Source organism: Anolis sagrei, chromosome 5 (assembly GCF_037176765.1).
Source record: "Anolis sagrei isolate rAnoSag1 chromosome 5, rAnoSag1.mat, whole genome shotgun sequence".
NCBI lineage: Eukaryota > Metazoa > Chordata > Lepidosauria > Squamata > Dactyloidae > Anolis > Anolis sagrei.
Window position 1 is genome coordinate 24400271 of NC_090025.1, and position 22432 is coordinate 24422702.

The 22432-nt window shown below is 42.8% G+C and overlaps 1 protein-coding gene across 5 annotated transcripts in view; it reads right to left on the reverse strand.

Annotated features, from left to right (window-relative positions):
- UNC5C (unc-5 netrin receptor C) overlaps positions 1–20640 on the reverse strand; it is a 370394-nt gene extending 349754 nt beyond the window's left edge. For 4 of the 5 annotated variants that reach the window (XM_060779211.2, XM_060779210.2, XM_060779212.2 and 1 more), the window contains exon 1: positions 19856–20639. In XM_060779211.2, coding sequence (XP_060635194.2) covers positions 19856–19982 — 127 coding nt within the window. In that variant the 5' untranslated portion in view covers positions 19983–20639. Of the gene's footprint in view, positions 1–19855 lie in introns of all 5 variants that reach the window. The other variant, XM_060779209.2, reaches the window with a different exon arrangement.
- Positions 20641–22432: the final 1792 nt, after the last annotated feature.

The window sequence follows — 22432 nt, forward strand, 5'->3', positions numbered from 1 at the left end:
ATACATTTTGGTAAACCCTGATTTAAAGTACAAACTGAATATAAAATCATCACCTATTTGCACTAGGAAAAATAAAAGAGATATAATTGTTTCCAGCATATGTTGGTGGCTGTTGTGTGCCTTTAAGTAACTTCCAACCTATGGCAAAGCTAAGTTAAAGCTATCACAGGGTTCTCTTGGTGAGATTTCTTTGGAAGGGGTTTGCCATTCCCTTCCGGTGAAACAACTGTATTATATGATTTGTATATTATTATTATTATTATTATTATTTTATTATTATTATTATTTGATACATAACAAGAGTAGTACACAGAAAACAAGATCACTTTGCTGGCTTTTGTATTTGATCATACGTTGGACACTTCCCAAGTGTCTAGGACTATGTGATGTACTGGTGAATATTGTTTGCAGATCCGAGTAGGGTGGCCTTTTCCAGCTGACAGATGGTAATTTTGTCAGTATCGATTGTTTAAAATGTAGGCCAAGGTTTTTAGGCACTGCACCCAGTGTGCCAATCACCACTGGGACCACCTTTACTGGCTTGTGCCAGAGTCTTTGCAGTTCTTTCTTTAAATCCTCATATCTGTGTCAGCTTTTCCACTTGCCTCTTGTCAATCCTGCTGTTGCCTGGGACTGCAACCTCAACAATCCATACCTGTTTTTTTTGTCCCCCCGTGTCCCCCCCCCCAACAATTTTGGAGTATTGTGCTCCAAAATTCTGTTAGTCTGAATTCGGAAGTCCCAGAATAGTTTGACATTTTCATTTTCAGTAACTTTTTCAGGTTTGTGATCCCATCAGTTCTTTGTTGCAGGCAAATGGCATTTGTGGCACAAGTTCCAATGGATCATCTGAGCAATGGTGTTATGCTTCTGCTTGCAGCTGGTCTGCGCAATCTTCTTACAGCAGCCCCAGGCATGTAGCCGGGGGGGAGGGGGGGCTTAGGGGGCTTCAGCCCGCCCCGAAATTCTCAGGGTGGTCCGCGAGAAGGCCTTACTGGTACATTATTTAAACTGTTATGTTTATTCATATCATGATCTGATCACCATGCTCAATATATCCCATATGCATGGGGGTATTGGGGTAACGATACAAAAGGTTTGCTAGGGTAAACCCTCTTTCTCTCAGACTCAGCCCCCCCCCCTCCCCGAATCAAACTCAGCTCCCCCCAAAACAAAATCCTGGCTACGGGCTTGAGCAGCTCCATCATTTCGTCTGCTTCCTTGCAGAATCTACACTTGGAATCTGTTGTTGACATTTCAACTCTGGCTTTAATGGCATTGGTTCTAATGGCTTGTCCTTGGACTGCAAGAATCAGGCCCTCAATCTCCTTTTTCAAAGTTCTATTTGTGAGCCAGTGTTCCATGTTTTTTTCCTTTTCAAATTTGTTCTCAATTTTCCCAGGAACTATCCCTGGAGACCCTTCTTTTGCCAGTTTTCTCTTCTGCTCTGCATTGTATTTTTACGGTATTCCCTCTTTGTCTTTTGCCCTTTGAGTAGTTTTCTACTATTGACTTCCATCAATGTTGGTTCTTGACTACCCTTCACAGAATATACCAGTACATCTTTCTCTTTCTCTTCTTCTATCATTTGTTTCAATTGCAGAAGCCCCCTGTTTCCTGGTTTCCTGGACAGGTTAATTATTATTATTATTATTATTATTATTATTATTATTATTATTATTATTTGTTTATGTGCATATATGTAAGCATTGCTGGATTAAGTAAGTAAATAATCAGGAGATACATGTAAGCATCTATAAATCATAAACTCTTGTGATAGGCAGGAGCTTTGACTGAATTATGTCCTGACTATGAGGATTCTGTTGCCTTTTAAAATTTAATTTCTTCCTGCCCAGATTTGCATGATGGAACAAACAGCTCTAACCTGAATGATTAGTGTCAAACCGAGATAAATGGGACTTTACAGAATACATCTCTTCCATACATATTGCCTCTAGCACTTTTTCCTGTATATCATTAATAAAAAAATATGCAGATAAAACATGATAAATAGAAGGGAAGACATTTGTACTACCACATCCACTGAAGGTGTGGGAGAAATTGGCATTCAAAGGCTGAACACTAAAAAGATGTAAGGAGGACACAATTTGCAGGAATGGTGCTGGAAGAAACAGAATAGAAGAATAATGACGAGAGGGGGCATGTGTCATAATGAGAACTGTATAGAGGATCCAACATAGAGATAAGTTATATACTGAGATTAGAATCTGGGCTAATGTTCCTGACACAATTTTTGCAAATTGGATTTATTAAACAGGCCCCTTTTTTGAATAATGAAATACTGCTTTATCCTTAGGCTTTAATTACCTTGTTCCCCCAGACATCTTCGCTGATGGATGCAGCATGAAATGAGTACTGAAAAAAAAGTTGAACTTCATCAAGAAGACTGATATATATTTAAAATATAGGCTCACTTTTGTACTACTCTGCATGAAAAATCTGTCAAAGACAAAAAAGAAGCCCATTTTGAAAACTAGCAATCTGTTGACATTCCCTTAAAAGTATTTGATATTTAGGCAATGTGGGGATGCCTTTGAAAACTGTTTGGAAGCTTCAAGTAGTCCAATGGGCAGCAGACAGGGTTCTTACTGGAGTGGGGTACAGGAACCACACAACCCCCCCTGGCTGCATCAGCTCCACTGACTGCCAGTCTACTACCAAGCACAATTGAAAGTGCTGGCTTTAGCAGTTCTGGTCCAGCTTACCTGTCTGAATGTATCTCCTTCTATGAACCATCTCGGGGCTTAAGATCATCTGGGGAGGCCCTGTTCTCGATCCTACCCCCATTGCAGGTGCTACAGGTGGGGATGAGATATGTGGCCTTCTCAATGGTGGCCCCTAGACTATGGAACTCCCTCCTCAGTGAAAGTAGATCAGCTCCCTCCCTCCTGACCTTCAGAAAGAAAATGAAGACATGGATGTGGGACCAAGCCTTGGAGAATAATCCTCTATGGAACTGATGAATGTAATGGCTCTTGGAATATCCCTTTGGATTGGGTAGTTTTTAATTAATTAAGATTGATATGTTTTAATTAATTGGTTTTGATGTATATGCTTGTTTTATTCTATGTATATATGGCATCGAATTGTGCCTTCTTTGTGAGCTGCCTTGAGTCCCCCTCAGGATGAGAAGAGCGGGAATTAAATGCACTAAATAAATAAATAAAATAAATGATAAATAGAGCTACAGGCAGAACTTCATTATGAACTAACAATACAAATACATAGTAAATACAGTGTTGTCACTTGCCTACCATTGTGTCAGCTATATTGAAATATCGCAGAGAAACCATGAGAATTGCTATTCACATAACCCCAATACCTAGAAACATCTAGAATTAAAATCTACATTGAAATTAAGTCTCTCCAGAACTAGGTCACTACAAAAAATCCACCTAGGTTTGAAACTTCACGGCATAAATGGGAGTTCATTTTTTAATTCAATTCCACCTACACTTTCAAGAAATTAATGACAAAATGTTGCAAATTAAGTCTGTGCTTGGAAAGAACTTACAACCCAGAGGCTTAATAGCATTTCCTTAACATTGTCTGTTTAACAATATTATGATAGAATGGGCTCAAGCGAAGTCTGTACTTGAGACTGGGAACTCTATGGAACACTGCAATAAATCACTTACTGCATTAGTGTTCTTTTTTGAGTCCTTGAAAGCAGTTACTCTTCAGTCTATAACAACACACTGAGAACACAAGGAAAAGAGCTGCCTTTTTCTTTTATTCCTTCCACCTGATTGCTGGCTTATCCTTTAAAAGCTCACACAATTTCATCACAGAAGGCAGAAGCTAAAGGCAAGAAACATCTAAGGAAAATGATGGGTAATGCAAATGTTGTTTTTTAGGCTCCAATGTCAAGACTACTGCTTGCTAAACTTGAACATCTCCACTGGGTGGCTAACAACTACATGCTCTACAAAGTGAAGTATGTCTTTCTCTTGGTGAAAGTACATGGAGTTATAAAATAAATATTACTTATTAATCTGAAGTTTTCAGAATTACTGCACTCAGGCTCAAGGTTTTCTTTAGAAACTGGTAAGTAACAACATACTGATATAAAAGAAGCTAAAAAGATAGTTCAACGTATTTAAAAGGAATATTTCAACTATAATAATATATTTTCTACTTCTTCTTGACTAGGCACTTTATCCACCATTCATGTTTGCAGTGTTTGGTGGAAAAATACAACTACCAGCCCTGGAAAATTTAGTTAATTTTACATTAAGCAGGATATATGTGTGACTTCTTGCATGAATAATCAAAGATGAATGTAAAGAAAGTAAAAATGGAGAACATGAAAAAAGTATGTCATAAATTCAGTGTTTTTTCTTCACATTTCTATCCTTTGTTCAAAGCATGCAGAAAGGTGTTTGTCTCATATATATATATACAGGCCCGTAGCGAGGGGGGGGGGGGTTTAGGGGTTCAAACCCCCCCCCCCCGAAATTTTTCAGGTTAAAAAAAATAAACATGGTTTACTCATTAATTTTAACAGGTTTACTAATGAATTTGGTTAACTGGTTAACTTCCCCGCCCTCCATAGACCAGCACCCGGTGCGCCTCTGCTGCTGCCATCTCCGCCTCTCCTTTCCCCTCTCTCTCTTCTCTGAAGCAGCGCGGGGAGGGGCGTCCCTCCAGCTAGCCAATCGCCTTCGGCCTTGCGCCCCTTCCCAGCCTGATTGACAGGAGCAGGCGAAGAAGGCAGAGCCGGCCAAGGAGAGCCTGTCTCTTAAAGGGAACGCTCGTGATTCAATACATTTATTGTCTAGGGGCACCCTTAGAAAGGCATATATAAAGGGAACGCTCGTGATTCAATATATATATATATTGAATCACGAGTGTTCCCTTTATATATGCCTTTCTAAGGGTGCCCCTAGACTTGTAGAATTGCTGCAGCTTGACATCCCTTTAAACTGAGCATTATGGGAGTTGTAGTTTTGCAAGGTCTTCAGCATGCACCACACTACAACTTACCAGAATTCCATAGCGTTATTTATTTATCGTGCTAGGGAACCGAACAGTTGTGTTACATTTTTTACAGAACAAACAAACAAACATACATACATACAAAAGACAGAGTTTGCAAGTTTGGTACTTGATTAAATGTCCTTTGACCAGTAGCTGGCCACTTGGAGTGCTTCTGGTTTTGCCACAAGGAGGTCCTCCATTGTGTATGTGGCAGGGCCCAGGTTGCATTGCAGCAGGTGGTTTGTAGTTTGCTCTTCTCCACACTCGCATGTTGTGGATTCCACTTTGTAGCCCCATTTCTGAAGGATGGCTCTGCATCTCATGGTGCCAGAGCGCAGTCTATTCAGCGCCTTCCAAATCACCCAGTCCTCTGTGTGCCCAGGGGAGAGTCTCTCATTTGGTATCAGCCATCGATTGAGGTTCTGGGTTTGAGCTTGCCAGGTTTGGACTCTCGCTTGCTGAGGTGTTCCAGCGACTGTCTCTGTAGATCTTAGAAAACTATTTCTATATTTAAGTCGTTGACGTGCTGGCTGACACCCAAACAAGGGATGAGCTGGAGATGTCTCTGCCTTGGTCCTTTCACTATTGGCTGCCACTTCCCGGCGGATGTCAGGTGGTGCAATACCGGCTAAGCAGTGTAATTTCTCCAGTGGTTTAGGGTGCAGACACCCCATGATAATGGGGCATGTCTCATTAAGGGCCACATCCACTGTTTTAGTGTGGTGAGATGTGTTCCACACTGGGCATGCGTACTCAGCAGCAGAGTAGCACAGTGCAAGGGCAGATGTCTTCACTATATCTGGTTGTGATCCCCAGGTTGTGCCAGTCAGCTTTCGTATGATGTTGTTTCTAGCACCCACTTTTTGCTTGATGTTCAGGCAGTGCTTCTTGTAGGTAAGAGCACGGTCCAGAGTGACTCCCATGTACTTGGGTGTGCTGCAATGCTCCAGTGGGATTCCTTCCCAGGTGATCCTCAGAGCTCGGGATGCTTGTCTGTTTTTTGACATGGAAGGCACATGTCTGTGTTTTACATGGGTTGGGGATCAGTTGGTTTTCCCTGTAATAGGCAGTTAGAGCACCTAGAGCTTCGGAGAGCTTGTGTTCAACCATCTCAAAGCTCCCTGCTTGAGCAGTAATGGCACGATCATCAGCATAGATGAAACTTTCTGTCCCTTCTGGCATTGGCTTTTCCCCATGCTAAGTCTATGAGACGCAAAAATTAAGAGTCCCTCCCTGCAAGCACTATCTCAAGCAAATATTGACAATTTATTCACACTGTCATTACTTGCAGCAATAGCCGATGTAGCAAAGCAACCATGTTGGGGGGGGGGGTGTTGAATGCTCTCACTAAGGAGGCCAGACTTGGTGGAGGTGGTTGACAGGGGCGGAGCTGCAGGCTATTGAAGGCTGTTCTGCCCCCCCCCCCCGCTGTGCTCTTTGCTTCAGCATGACCTAAGAGGCAAGTTTCAACTCTCCCCCCCCAAATTTTTAACCCCCCCCCGAAAATTTCAAAACTCCCCCCCCCCCCCCCAAATGTTCAACCCTCCCCGAAATTTTTTTCTGGCTACGGCCCTGTATATATATATATATATATATATATATATATATCCATCCATCCATCCATCCATCCATCCATCCATCCATCCATCCATCATTCATCTTTCCCCTCATGTATTTATTTTTGGAAGCATTTTTCCTAATTTTATGCAGATTTTCCCATTTAAGAAACTGAGCGATGGCAACAGAACTTCGGTCTTTCTTGGATGAAAAAGATTACCAATCATGTTATGGACAGAGACAGTCTTGGTTTCCTTGATGCCTGACCTAAATGAGGAAGTGGACAAAGGAAGAGAGTCCCTATTGGTCTTCCTGGATCTTTCAACAGCATCTGATAGCATGCTCTATGACAGTGGTTCTCAACCTGGGGTCCCCAGATGTTTTTGGCCTACAACTCCCAGAAATCCTAACAGCTGATAAACTAGCTGGGATTTCTGGGAGCTGTAGGTCAAAAACATCTGGGGACCCCAGGTTGAAAACCACTGACCATGGCAACTTTCTCATTTGTCTGGCTAATTTGGATCTTAAGGGCACTGCTTTGCAGTGGTTCCAGTCAACCTTGACTGGATGTTCCCAAAGGGTGTTGCTGGAGGTCTGTTCTTTATCCTTTTGACAATTAGTCAGTGAAATCCCTCTATACTTTTGAAGATCTACATGAAGCCAATGGGAGATGTTCTTTGCAGCTTGTCACTAAGAAACCCATTCTGGTATTGGCTCACAGCTTGTTCTGGACAGCATTTCTCCCCCTCTGAAATGTCAAGTTTGTAGATTTTGAACTCGGTGCTGCTTCTATACATCTCTATTGCTATAGTGACAAGAGTGTATTTTCCCAACTTTGGTTGTGTGCTAGCTGTGCCCTTTCTTGGAATAGCAGATAGGGACACTGGTTCATCTTGAATTTACTTCTTGTTTAAAGCGCAGTAATATGCTCTGCAACATGCGAATGTGTTTAGATGCTCCAGGTAGTGCAAAATAGGTGTGCATTTTAGAGATTATATCACTGGTGCCACAAGAACAATATTTGGCTTACAAGTTGCTTCTGAGCACAATTAAAGGTCAAGAACTCTGAAAAGCCTGTCAGATATTTGAGATCTTCAGGGGGAGCCTGGTTGCGTGTCCCAAATCTCATAAAATAAGTTTGTTGGGTGCATCTAACAGGGCTTTTCCTGTAGTGGTACCTCAACTATTGAACTCTCTACCTAAAAAGGTGAAGTTGGCCCCATTAGTTTTCAACTTCCAGATAAAACAGGGCAATTCTCTATGTCATTCAGTATTTGAAACTGTAATTGTAGCTGCTTCAAAACTAGATTCTAGTATTGTTTTTAGATTGCTTTGACAAGTTTTCAAGGAGTATTTCAATGTATTTAAAATTGGGTATATTTGTTTGACTTTTATTGTTTTACTTGGTTTTACTTATTCATTGCCCTGGGAGAGCTTGTTATCTGGGAGATAATGCAGAAATACTTTAAATAAAATAAGTCCTGTCCCTGACCAGTTTAGTGTCGAAAATATTTAACAACAGAGTTCAGGTTCTGATTTCAGTCCAACAATATCTTGAAGACTCAAAATGACTCAGAAAGCACCACATATCTTCAGCCACTATTAATAACAATCCCTACATACAGAATGTTATGGTCTGTTATATATGACAGCATTTGCACTTGATTAATGTCCAAACATGGCCCATTAACTTGGATGTTCCTGACATTTTTTGCTCATATCATACAAATCTGAGGGTATTTTTTTGTAGTTCAACCATTGTAGAATTGTCTTGTTTTAGAAGTTTTTCTTTCAGTTTTATTTTCCTCCTAACATTAAAAACACTCAAGTAGAATAAAAATAAAAACTGTTTTCTACTGCAGAAATTCCCATACTAAAGAAGCTAAACATCAAATTCTGTTTGTTAACTATCACCTAATAAAATGTGTAAAAGAGGAAAGAGAGAAGGAAACATGAATTCTTGTAGACAAACCAATGCACAAGTAATATGAAATTATGTTTATTTGCTCTTCTCTTTCATCCTTGCATATGCCACAAAGGGTCTGAAAGTATTTTCCTGTGAAAGTTCTAAAGCAGTCACAATATACCACAATTCTTTAATTCCCGAATTTCTTAAGTCAAATTAGTTCTGTCATTTTCCCACTAAACATAGGCTGTATCCATATTGCAGTTTGACATCACATTACCTGCCACAGCTCAATGATGTGAAATTCTGGATTTGTAGTTTTGTGCAAAATTTACCCTTCTCCGATAGTGACTCCCGCCTATCACTGTATCTTATTTAGTTTGCAAGGAACAGCTCTGATGATATGCTGTGGATACTGGGGTAGTGAAATCAAAGTAAGAGAGGCACACCGTTAGAGAATCCATCAAGTACACGTGAATTCAATTTAAAAGAGTGTTACAAACTGGCTTATAGAAAGGTCTACTCAGCACATCTTTTACAAATATACAAATAGTTATATTCAACATATCAAACAGTACAGGCTCACTGATGCATCAAGATAATTAAGTCCTTATTTTTCTACAACCTCCTGCTCTCTCTTTTATTTTCTATTTTGGCAACAGGCTTCATTTAGGTGCTTAATTAAAAAGCATATCCCCAGAAGGTTAGCATATTCACATATTATATTTCACTTTTTCCACACCAAGCATTTTCAAACTGCTGCTGTTGCTAATACAGTGCATCAGGGTAAATATCTGCACATATGGCTCTTTTTATTCTACTCTTTGAGAATTATCACTTTAATTTAATTATAGGCTCTTGTGGGGTTTTTTTTAGATTGACAATACAGTCTGGTTGCACATAGACACATGGAACAAATGAGACAATATCTGTATAATATGCATAACCTTTGACCTCTACTTTTAAACCCAAGCCTTCCACCACCATCTTCAACATATAAATCTGGCAGTATTGTGTGTATCACCAAGGAAACTACATGTTTAACCACAAGGAGAACTGCTGCAGTATCAAAAATCAGAACAATTTTGAATGGGTAATGAAAAATGCAGCACTTAAATGTTCAAAAATTAGATCCTAACAAACTAGCTGATGATAACCTAAGCAAGAAAGTTGGTCAGCAGTGGCATAAGGTTTATTTCAAACAAGAAGTGGAGGTAATCTGGAAGTCATCTGAATTCCGAACTGACAACACTTCATTTATTAAGAAAGTGGTTGATAGTTCTAGAGTTTAGAATGACTAACAGAATTGTCTTTGCAAAAATATGTACTATAAATCATGCTTTGACATGCATATTTACTAGAAAGTTAGACCAATATGAACATGGATGGCCAAACAAGTTCAAATTTTGCTATAGTGAAGTAAGTCACTGACTATCCTTTCCCAAATTCCCTCCAAGGAGTCAGATTGGATTCCCAAGTTAGTTGTGCTTTAGTTCCATTAAATCAGTGGTTCCTAACCTTTTTTTGACCAGAGACCACTTTCACCAGATCCCATTCTCCAACATTAGTACCAAAAAGGATATGAATCAGTTTTTGGTCAACTTTAGATTCAGTTTGGGGTGCTAATTCAGAAAATTGCAATGGATAGACCACATCAGTTCTAGTTTCTGATACAGAATGTATGCCATGGTCAGCGACAGGGAAGGAGTGGCAGGTAACATGAAAGGACCAAAAATAAATAAAAATAAAAATATAAAGAGGATGGAGGCTCGCGTACCAGATTTTCGTCAACACAGCCCACTGGTAGTCCGCAGGCCACAAATTAACAACCAATGTATTAAATCAATGAACTACAGTAAATTGTCATGTCCAATGTTCTACATTGAGACAAACTTCATATCCGCTCTAAATTATTTTGTTCATTCAAAAAGGTTTGACAGTACTCTGTAAGATCTTGAACTGGCTGGCCCTTGTGAAGTCTTCCAACTCTATGATTCTTATTTTCAGCACTGCCATAGATATCCACTATAATGCAATCTCTGAACTTACAAAGAGAATGTGGCCACAGAGACCTGAAAAAGAACTCATACCACATATTGCACTGTTGCTGATCTAACTATGGCTGCCACTGCACCCAGCTAGATTTTAATCCAACCTCTTATGGAATTACATGAGCAATGACAAGAGGCTAAGTCTTCACAATGCTGGATCCTGTTCTCAACAGCAGAATACTGTTGAACAGCTCCTGCCAGCAGGACGTTATCCGAAATGTTTAGGTGGAATCTCTTTTTCTGCAAGTTGAATTCATTGTGCAACATTCTGATCGCTGACATTTCAGTAAACAAGCCTGTCCACATTCCTTTCACATTTTTAAACATGGTTATCATGTTCCCACTTAACCTTTCTTCTCCAGGTGAAACATATCCAGCTCCTTAAGCCATTCCTCAGGGGACATGCTTCCAGGCCTTTTACTATTTAGGCTGCCATCCTCTGGACATTTTCCAGTTTGTCATCTTAAATAGGAGTAGTCATCCAGTTGCTTTTTCAAATGCAAAATCAGTTGCTCTGATAGGTTACTGGTTGCATGAAAAAAATTCAAAGTTGTTATAGCTGAGTTGACACTTCTTCTGAGTCCACACTTTCTAGAACTGTGGCATGTAGATATTGTCCTATACACATTCAGACTGCTTAACTCTGTTTCTGTGAAGGGTTGAATCCTAGCACATTTCCATTTAGGCTCCAAACAAGTTTAACCATAAATGTGGAATCCTAGTTGGATCTACTTTTATTTTTAAAGTAGTGTGTTTTCTATGTACAATAGTACCTTTTTGTGTATTATTGTAAACACCTAAATGCTACATTTTTTGGTGAAATTCCAATATTAAACAGAGTATGAGTACACATGTACTTAGAAAATAATAGTAAAATGACTTGAGTGTTGTTTTTGTTCATTTGTATGACCCAATAGCTAAAACCTATGAAACCTTAATATCCAATGTCTCTTAACTGTAACACTTAACAATATTCCATTAGAAACATCATAAAACATCATGACAACTTGGGGGGGATCAAATATGGCACAGTTTAAGATATTAATATAAATATTAGTAACACAATGAAAAGTTCTATTTTTCTTGTTAATTATAAATGTAGTTTTTTTCCCCTAATGCTTGATCATGAATGGTTTCTTCTTATGTTCAGCAGCACAAGTTGCTAGGGAAAAGGACTAAAAAGAAGTACATCCATTACTCAATTAGTGAATTTATTTTCCAAGATGTACTAGAGGAAAGAAAAAGAAAGTGGGCTCCAGAATTGCCCAAGGCATCCATGCCCTACTTCAAAAGATCAAGAAAAGCAGGGCAAAATGCTTGGTAATTATGAAACCATGTTATTAGAAGCAAATAAAATTAAAACCATGCTATTCTCTCTCTTTTTCTTTCTCTGCGCACATGCACTAGCATGCATTTTTTTAAAGGAATGCTTAAAGTAAAAGAAATGATTTTTTAAAATAATTTGGTACACATTTTATTTGGTTTTGATTCTGCAAAAGCAAAACCAGGTTTGAAACTGTATTCCTCTCAGAAGACTAGGTAATTATTTGCTTACAACCATGTTACAGTAATCTCTGCACAAATATATGCCTAAGGTAGGATGAAAGATGTCAACTCACAAGCAAAGATTTTCGTTTAGGCTGGAGAAATGGAGGAATTCAATGCAAGTGTGGAGGAGGTTTCCTTTGAGAGTCCCTCTGTGTTCAAGAAACATACCTAAGCACTGGCAGTAGAGTCTCTATGGGTACATATAAACATAAGATCCAATAATGTAGTGTGGACTCTGACATACTGACAGGATAGGTTTTACCATCATGGCTGTAATCAAGCGCAATACATTCAGTGAACATCACCAAAGGCAACATATGATGGGACAGGTAAGATCACAACTATTACTGATATTATTTTTTCAAAGGGTGTATTTGTAAAGCTAGCACATCTTTATGGTTGAATAAAATGGTCATATGTCTTAGTGTTTCCTAAACTAGCACTTGCTCTCAACACTTTGACTTTCTGCAACAGGCAAGCATAAAACAGAAATCTCGGAAATTAGCATTTAGTCTTCAACACTCCCCACTCACCCCCAGTAAAAGATGCAATGGCTGTTTTGTCTCTGCAATAATGTTCATACATATACATGTATTTAGCATTGCAAACTTTGCTATTTCCAAAGTGTGCTACAGTTCCTCTAGGTAAGCCAAGTTTGTTCCTTCTCCCATTTATTACACAGTGTTAGTTAAAATCAGTACACAAATGTGCTGTTAATGATCATCATACTGTTGTGAACAAAGGAAATAGAATGAAAACCAAGAAAGGACATTTAAAATAGTAAAAATGTCAACCTAACACCATACAGGTGTTTCACTCACATGAAGCCAGCAGGAATTATTCCATATCTAGACAACCTAACTGAGATTACCTTGCCTATAGAGCATACACAGCATCAATAATACTCACACAGCCATAAATCATGTCTACAGTGGTAACATAAAGAAAAAACAAGCATTACTTGGGGTTGCTTCCTTATGTGATTTTAGACCCTCTTTAAGTAAGTGAAACTACCCTGCTTCATCCACATTATTTTAAGGGTTTCAAGATAATGTTGTCCTCCTTTCACTTGTCAATGTTTTCCCACTGTTTCTTGCATCTGATAAGTAGCACTAGGAGTCTTCCAACTGGGAGCACCTTTAAAGGTGTTGCCTAATTAGGAACAACTCACTATAACTAAGCCCAGATGTACTACAAAACTTTGAAAACTTTAAACATCTCAACTTACGTCATAGAGAGCTCTCTTGTCAACATATGACTGCCCAGGGTCTTCTGCAACACAGCACTGTATACATAAGGATTCACTAATTGGGGGCATGGGCAGGGTTTAATACAGTAGTAGTATAAGAAGAGAAGAAAAATAGACAATTCAGATTATTCACCCCTGAAAACCAACAAACCAAGGCAAACATTGGAATGAACAAATCACAGAAATTTGTAACATGGCATCTTCCATGATTATGACAACTATTACTGTGTTTTGCTTTGTTGTTGACAGTAATCAATTAAAACTTCACTTTTAAGTACAAATCCCCTCTCCAACTCAAGCCACTGAAATAATGGAAACAGCTGCAGCAGACCACAGATTCCAGAGAGGGAGCCATTTTGCAATCTTTGGTCTCTCTTACTTGGATTGATGCAACTCCAATCCAGAACACAATGAGATCATTCTGACTTTCTGCTTCCCATACAATAATATTAAAGGCACTTGATTAAGGTATATGAATAAGAGCAAGTAAACAATCAACATACACAATACTAAGAACTTCTCCTATTATTCCTGGTAATCAACCAATACCTATAAGAATGCTTTGAAAGGTAGCTTTTTTACACTACTTTGGAAAGAATGAAAAGTTCAGATACATCTGTCTTGTAGTATTGATAGTATCCCTCTTTAAGTAAAATAATGTTGGTGAAATATGTATTTTCTTCTTGGTATACTATATAGAGTTTGTCCAATGTTGGTTCCTATAAACAGGGGAAGGAAAGATGAAGTGTCCATTTGGAAGAAAATTCTGTCCATTTGGAAGAAAATCTTTGGTGCTCACACTAAAGATTCTCATAAAGATCCAGTTTTTCTTGGGTGCTCTGTAGAAACTCAGAATAGTAGTCAATCAGAACTAGTCAATTGAAGAAGTGGGTGAAAGAATCTCAACAACATTATTAGGGATAGCAGCCTACTGAAGCTGGTGCACTACACAATCTTTCTCAGTTGTGGGGTGGAATAAATGTGTTACTTCTGATCTCCCTGCCACACCCCACAGTTCCCATTCCTCACAGTAACAGTAAAAACAGGTCATTCAGTTTGTTTACTGAAACTGCTCCTCTTTGCAATATACAGTATAGCAATCATCACACAAATGAGACTTCTTTCCACTGTTTATTATTGAGTCAAATGGTGTGTGGCAAAGGAAAGTTCAAGAAAGCCATTACTGGTGGAGTCCTGAAAAGCACATGTCTGGTAATGTAGAAACCAAGGCAAATCTAATATTGAGATTTGATGTTATATGCAAGAACAGCCAGAGAATGTAGCAACACATCAACCAAGAAGCAAAAAGAGACAAGCACAGAACTATTTCTGAGGAAGCTATTTTACTGTTATCTTCAAGAGACAATGAAAACTATAAATGGGCATTCTGTATAGACACACAGATACATAAAGGTATATTATATTTCAAATAGATACAAAAGAAGGAGTCTAGCAAGAAAAGAGTAATTCAGTAAAACTCTCAGCTTAGCCAAGCAAAGCCAAAGAAAAAAGACCAGCTCTCTAGGCACTGAGACTGTCAAGAGATTATGAATATACAAACAAGCACTAGTAATCCAAATAATTGTCCCATTCACAATGTCTCCGCCACTTTCCCTACAGTTCCAATACTAATCATATTATCTCCACATTGGATTGATTTTATTGAATTGCTTCCCAGTTAACCTTTTTTTTATTTGTTTATGAGATAAATACAGGGAGTTCAGCAGATCAGCAAATATTTGACATGAATTGGAAAGGCCCTATAAACTTCCCATCTGAATTCATTCAGCAGGTATACAAAGAACCTTTTTTCAAGCAGCTCTGGAATATATCAGTAAACCATTTTTGAAAAGTTAGACCTAAAAAAATCACCCCTCTGCTGGTGCCTGGTGGTATTAATTCTTCAGACTTAACAGGCTTGAAAGGAAGTTCAGCTTTAGTGTGTTTTCACTTGATTCTAAGTGTTTGGTCCAAACAATGAGCCTGGCAATACAACAAAAGATCTTCCAGCTCAATCTGCTCAAAAGTAAATCCAGTTCCCTTTCACACAGCTGAATATAATCCCACGTTTTTGGCTTTGAACTGGACTATATGGCAGTGTGGACTCAGATAACCCAGTTCAAAGCAGATATTGTGGGATTTTCTGGGTTATATGGCTGTGTGGAAGGGTCCTCCTTTAATCTCAGTGGTGTGACTACCAAGACACGAAAGGTAGTATTGCAATCTTAGGCAAAACCACGCACTTTGTAAGTCATTTTTCAGTATAGGAACACAAGAGGGTACTGTATCTCATGATATTTCTACTTATGCTGTAGACACAGGTTAACAGACTTCAAATGAGATCCATGAGTCACTCAAATTCCTTTGCCCCAAAGATTTCAGCGAGGATTCACACATCTAATGGTTGTGTTTTTAATAGCATTATTTGGCTATCAACATTTGTGAAGAGGGGAAGTCCTGCAAATAAGGAATGCATACTAAAGAGTCTCTTGTTCCTGGATTTCTATTAAGACATTGAGAGCTCTTCCATATAACATAGAAAATCCCACAATATCTACTTTGAACTGGGTTATCTGAGTCCACACTCAGATAATGTGGGTTTGTCTGCCTTGATCTTCTGGGATATAGGGCTGTGTCGAAATGCCCTGGGCTGCTTGGAGTAGAAAACTGAAATGGTGGGATTTTCACTGTGAAGTTCTTCTTTTGCAACTAAAACAAACAGGTTGGGATGGGGGGTTAAAGTGAGGTTACCCAGCCTGTGTATCCCCATAGAGCTCCCTCCGAAGGGCATTCCTGCCACGTGATGATGCCCCCTGGGTTTGATCTGTCTCTCTCCTTTTCTACCATCCTTCAAGGCTGCCAAGACCTGTCATGGGAAGCAGCTGCCTGGCTTTGGTTCTTGCTTAGTGTTGCCTCTATCACACCAACAGTGAACTCCCTGAAGCCTTTCTCCTAGAAGTCAAAATCAGGAGGGGTTGAGCCATGAACTCCAAAGGCATTATGTAGATACCTCGCCTTGTGGCATCTGAAGGAGGTGCGACAATTAGTTTGGGAGGTGGGATATTTGGAAACTCAAGGTGTATATGAATTAGACCTCAAGGGAAAGGCATACATAGATGCACCAATTGAGGGTATGGGTTAGGAGGTAGGCTTGTGTTTTTAAAAGGATGGAAAAACAGATATATGAAGGAGATTCCACCTGAACATTAGGAAGAACTTCCTGACTGTGAGAGCTGTTTTGCAGTGAAGAAGAGGAGGCTGAGAGGAGACATGATGACAATGTGAGGGAAAGTCATAGGGAGGAGGGAAAAAGCTTGTTTTCTGCTGCCCTGGAGACTAGGATGAGGAACAATGGCTTCAAACTACAGGAAAGGAGATTCCACCTGAACATTTGGATGAACTTCCTGACTGTGAGAGCTGTTCAGCAGTGGAACTCTCTGCCCCTGGAGTGTGGTGGAGGCTCCTTCTTTGGAGGCTTTTAAGCAGAGGTTGGATAGCCATCTGTCAGGGGTGCTTTGAATGTGATTTTCCTGCTTCTTGGCAGGGGGTTGGACTAGATGGCCCACAAGGTCTCATCCAACTCTATGAGTCTATGAAGATATGGAGTCTGGGGGTGCCACCATCATAGGGCAAACCAGGTGCATCCAACATTGGGTTGTTGTGAATTTTCCGGGCTGTATGGCCATGTTCCAGAAGCATTCTCTCCTGATGTTTCACCTGCACCTATGGCAGGCATCCTCAGAAGTTGTGAGGTCCTCTGAGGATGCTTGCCATAGATGCAGGCGAAACGTCAGGAGAGAATGCTTCTGGAACATGGCCTCCAGGGGCAGAGGGTTGTGAGGTCCTCTGAGGATGCCTACCATAGATGCAGGCGGAACGTCAGGAGAAAATGCTTCTGGAACATGGCCATACAGCCCGGAAAACTCACAGCAACCCAATGATTCTGGCAATGAAAGCCTTCTACGATGCATCCAGCATTGCCCAGAACCCCATGAAGGCTCAGGTTGGGATGAATGGCAGGAGGGCTAAGCAAAAGGAGGGATGGCAGGAGGGACTAAGGGAGAGGGAGCCACAACCCGCTCGACTCCAGCGATACTAAAACCTGAGGCAATGCCCTCAGTCCTTGCCTTTCCCTTTTCCTCCTGGAAGCTGCTTTCCTTTGCCTTCCTAGCGATTGTGGCTCCGCAAAGCTTTGCAGCCCGAAAAAAGAAGGCAAACCTCGCCATCTCAGCTTGGATTCCCTCCCTTCTCTAAGAGCAAAACTGTTTCGCCTCCTCCTAGAATGAAAACATCCCCCTCTCTCGTTCTCTGTGCTGTTCGGCAAGTTTCTCCTCTCTCTGCTGAAGGTTGGGAAAGGAAGTGCGGGAGAAATTGGGGAATCAATGCCTTAACATAAAACCCCTTCCGTTTTTTCCTCCAGGAAGCCAAGACTGAGATTGGCTTGCCTTTAAGGCGGGCGGGTTCTTAACGCCAAGTCGGGCCAGGGCCCTTTTCAAACTTTTGCTTCTGGGCTGGAAGGTTCTGCTCTGAAGGCTCCCTCGGTGCCTGGCAGATACGCCTCATGGAGATCGATTAGTATCAGGATCTCCAAAGGAAAGCACGGTTGCCTGCCTGCCAAGAGCTGCCTCCCTGGATGGAAGGGTCTTCCTCGGGGAGGCGGGTCTCCTTAAACCGAAGACCTTCCTCTTGGGCAGCCTGGAGACCCCAAGTTGCGACAGGCAAGGGCTAGTCGGGGCTTGGGATTTCCAAGCACCCGAGGAAGGGGACCAAGCCTGGGAGAAGAAGCTTGTGTTACAATCTCTGTCTCATAAAAAGCATCTCACACTCCAGGCGAACACACCGATGTACTTTCCGACGCTGGCGAAAAGGGCGTGATCAAGAAACACAACCACCATCCTTGTGACTGGGCTGCTGTGAGTTTTCCGGGCTGTCTGGCCATGTTCGAGAAGCATTCTCTCCTGACGTTTGTCCCACATCTTTGGCAGGCACCCTCAGAGGTTGTGAGGGCCAATCAGGGCCAGTGTGTGTGTGTGTGTATTTCACGAACGACTTGAGAAACTGCAAGTCGCTTCTGGTATGAGAGAATTGGCCGTCTGCAAAGACGTGGCCGAAGTTTACCATTCTTGTGGAAGGCTTGGTAGCTAACACCTCCCAACAAAGGATTCCTCCAGGTAGGGAATAGCCAGGCTTTGAAGCTGCAAGGCCATTAAATGCTAATCCAGCTGGCCAATTGCGACATTCACTGGGTCCTTCCACACAGCCCTATATCCCAGAATATCAGGGTAGAAAATCTCACAATATCTATTCAGCAGTGGAACTCTCTGCCCCGGGGTGTGGTGGAGGCTCCTTCTTTGGAAGCTTTTAAAAAGAGGCTGGATGGCCATTTGTCGGGAATGCTTTGAATGCAATTTTCCTGCTTCTTGGCAGGGGGTTGGACTGGATGGCCCATGAGGTCTCTTCAACTCTATGATTTTATTATTCTATCTGCTTTGAACTGGATTATCTGAGTCCACACTCTGGTAATGTGGGCTTTTCTCCCTTGATATTCTGGGATATAGGGCTCTGTGGAAAGGCCCAAAGTTGCCTCAGGCAGACAAGAGTTCTTTCTCCCACCCTGAATATTATTGCACAGGTATATAAACGCCACTTGCCTCGTTTCTCTGAGGCTGCCTGCCATAGATGTGGGCGAAAGGTCAGGAGAGAATACTTCTGGAGCATAGCCAATCAGCATGGAAAACTCACAGCAACCCAGGACCCTTCCACACAGCCCTATATTCCAGAACATCAAGGCAGAAAATCCCACAATATCCGCTTTGAATGGAGTTATCTGAGCCCACACTCAAGATAATGTGGGATTTTCTGCCTTGATTTTCTGCCTTGATATAGGACTGTGTGGAAGGGCCCAGTGAACGTTGCAGCTGGCCAGCTTGATTAGCATTTAATGGCCTTGCAGCTTCAAAGCCTGGCTATTCCCTATTTGGGGGAATCCTTTGTTGGGAGGTATTAGCTACCAAGCCTTCCACAAGGATGGTAAACTTGGGCCACGTCCTTGCAGACCGCCAATTCTCTCACACCAGAAGCGACTTGCAGTTTCTCAAGTCGTTCCTGACATACACACACACACAAACTGCCCGGGGGAATCCTTTGTTGGGAGGTGCCTTCGACAACGCATCCTTGTGTTCCTATTATTATTATTACTCGCCAAGTGAGTCCTGAGGACCCGGAGGAAAAGGCGGAATCAATCAACATGATAACCACCATTCTTACTACTTTTATGATGACTATTATGAGGACTATTCGCTGGGTCAATGACTTCGGCTACTGCCCGCAATGGGACTTCTTTCCCCGGGCAAAGAAGCCTTTCCCAGCCTCGCTCTCCTCTCCAGCTTACCAGCTTCTCCTCTCTCTCTCTCTCTCTCCACCTCCACGGGAGCCTTTGCCCGGCTTGGAGGGCAGACAGGGCTATCTCCAACAGACAGACAGACAGACAGACAGATAGAGAAGGCCACTGGGAGCTGCTCCCTTGCTCCGAAGCAGGCTTACCTTGAGCAGCGGCGGATCCGGGGCTGCTGGCGCCCAGGATGGCTAAGGCGGGCAGCACCACCATCTGCAGCAAGTATCCCAGTCCCAGTCCGTAGCGGGCAGCGGCGGCGTCCAGCCCTTTCCCCATGGTGGGAGGAATGGGAACGGGGAAGCCACCGAGAGCCCTCTTCGCCCCACGGAGTCAAGGGTCCCGCGACTTTCCTGAGAGGAGAGTCCCCGGGGAAAGTCCGCGAGAGGTGGAGAGAGACGGATTGGAGGCTCCTCAAGCCCCCACTCGGGCCAGACTTGGGCCAAAGGGGTGTGGAAGCCGCTGCTCCGAGTGCCTTCCCTCCTTCCCTTCCAGCCTCTCTTCTTCAGCCGCCTTGGCTCGGGCGGTAGACCCAGCTGGGGCTTCTCCTCCTCCTCCTCCTTGGCTCCTGCTGCTGCTGCTGCTTCTTCCTCCTCCTCCTCAGAAGCGAGAAAGACGGGCTCCAGGCGGCGGCGAGGGGACCAGGAATGGTCATTTCATAATCCGGCCCCGAAGAAGTCTGAAGGAGATGGAGGTGGCACGAGCTGGGGCTGAGACGGAGAAAGAGGAGGAGGAAGAGCGGGGAGGAGGAGGAGGAGGAGGAGAGGAGCCACCGGCAGCATCCTCCCTGAACTCCAGCTGCTGAGAGAGAGAGAGAGAGGAGGCGGCGCGCTGCCTCCCCTCCGCCTTTTGCCTCCACGAAGGTTGTCCAGTCCGCGAGCTGCAAAGCGGAGCCCGGCGAAGGCACTCGCTGCAGGAACCAATGGAGCCGGGCTTCTCCAAAACCGAGGATGGATTCGCGGAGCGGACTGGCTCCTCCCTGTGGCCGCTCGAGGAGGAGGAGGAGGAGGAGGGCAGCCACCCGACTAGGGACCCCCGCCGCCGCCCTCCAGCATCCTTCCTCTTCCCACCTTACCCGCAGAACTAGTAAAAGGGAGACCGGGATCGCCTCCTTCCAATCCGTTGCGGCTAAATACCTGTAAAAGTAGTATTCAGAATTACAGTGTTGAAGGAAATGCATGCTCCTCCTGAGCAGCCAATGAAATGTGGTTGAACATGAGGCATGGGCAAACTTGGGTCCTCCAGGTGTTTTGGATTTCAACTCCCACATTTCCTAACAGCCGATTGGCTGGGAGTTGAAGTCCAAAACATCAGGAGGGCCCAAGTTTGCCCATGCCTCATGTTCAGCCATGTTTAGGTTTCCTATGAGGCGGGTGAGGTGGTAATCCTGACTACCACCTCACCCGCCTCACAGGAAACCTGCTACAAAACAGGAGCTTTTTTTATTGTCAAAGGATTTCATGGCCGGAATCACAGGGTTGTTGTAGGTTTTTCCGGGCTATATGGCCATGTTCTGGAGGCAAGACGGCCTGCATCTATGGCAAGCATCCTCAGAGGTAGTGAGGTCCTCACTACCTCTGTGGATGCTTGCCATAGATGCAGGCGAAACGTCAGGAGAAAAATTGCCTCCAGAACATGGCCATATAGCCCGGAAAAACCTACAACAACCCAGGAGCTTTTTTGTTGAGTTCCAGGGCCAGAGAAGCAGATGGCAGAAACAGAAGAACGGCCTGCCTCAGGGGAGTGTGCTTGCTCCATCCATGTTCAACATCTACACAAATGACCAGCCACTGCCAGAAGGGACAGAGAGTTTCATCTATGCTGATGATCATGCCATTACTGCTCAAGCAGGGAGCTTTGAGATGGTAGAACAGAAGCTTTCTGAAGCTCTAAGTGCTCTTACTGCCTACTACAGGGGAAACCAGCTGATCCCCAACCCATCTAAAACACAGACATGTGCCTTTCATATCAAGAACAGAGAAGCATCCCAAGCTCTGAAGATCACCTGGGAAGGAATCCTACTGGAGCATTGCAGCATGCCCAAATACGTGGGAGTCACTCTGGGCCGTGCTCTGACCTACAAGAGGCACTGCCTGAACATCAAGCAAAAAGTGGGCGCTGGAAACAATATCATACGAAAGCTGACTGGCACCACCTGGGGATCACAACCAGACACAGTGAAGACATCTGCCCTTGCGCTATGCTACTCTGTTGCTGAGTATGCATGCCCAGTGTGGAACACATCTCACCATGCTAAAACGGTGGATATGGCTCTTAATGAGACATGCCGCATTATCACAGGGTGTCTGCACCCTACACCACTGGAGAAATCACACTGTCTAGCCAGTATTGCACCACCTGACATCCGCCAGGAAGTAGCAGCCAATAGTGAAAGGACCAAGGCAGTGACATCTCCAGCCCATCCCTTGTTTGGGTATCAGCCAGCACGTCAACGACTTAAATCAAGAAATAGTTTTCTAAGATCTACGGAGACACTCGCTGGAACACCCCAGCAAGCGAGAGTCCAAAAGTGGCAGGTTCAAACCCAGAACCTCAATCAATGGCTGATACCAAATGAGAGACTGCCCCCTGGGCACACAGGAGATTGGGCGACTTGGAAGGCACTCAACAGACTGCGCTCTGGCCCCACGAGATGCAGAGCCAACCTCAAGAAATGGGGCCACAAAGTGGAATCCTCGACATGTGAGTGCAGAGAGGAGCAAACCACT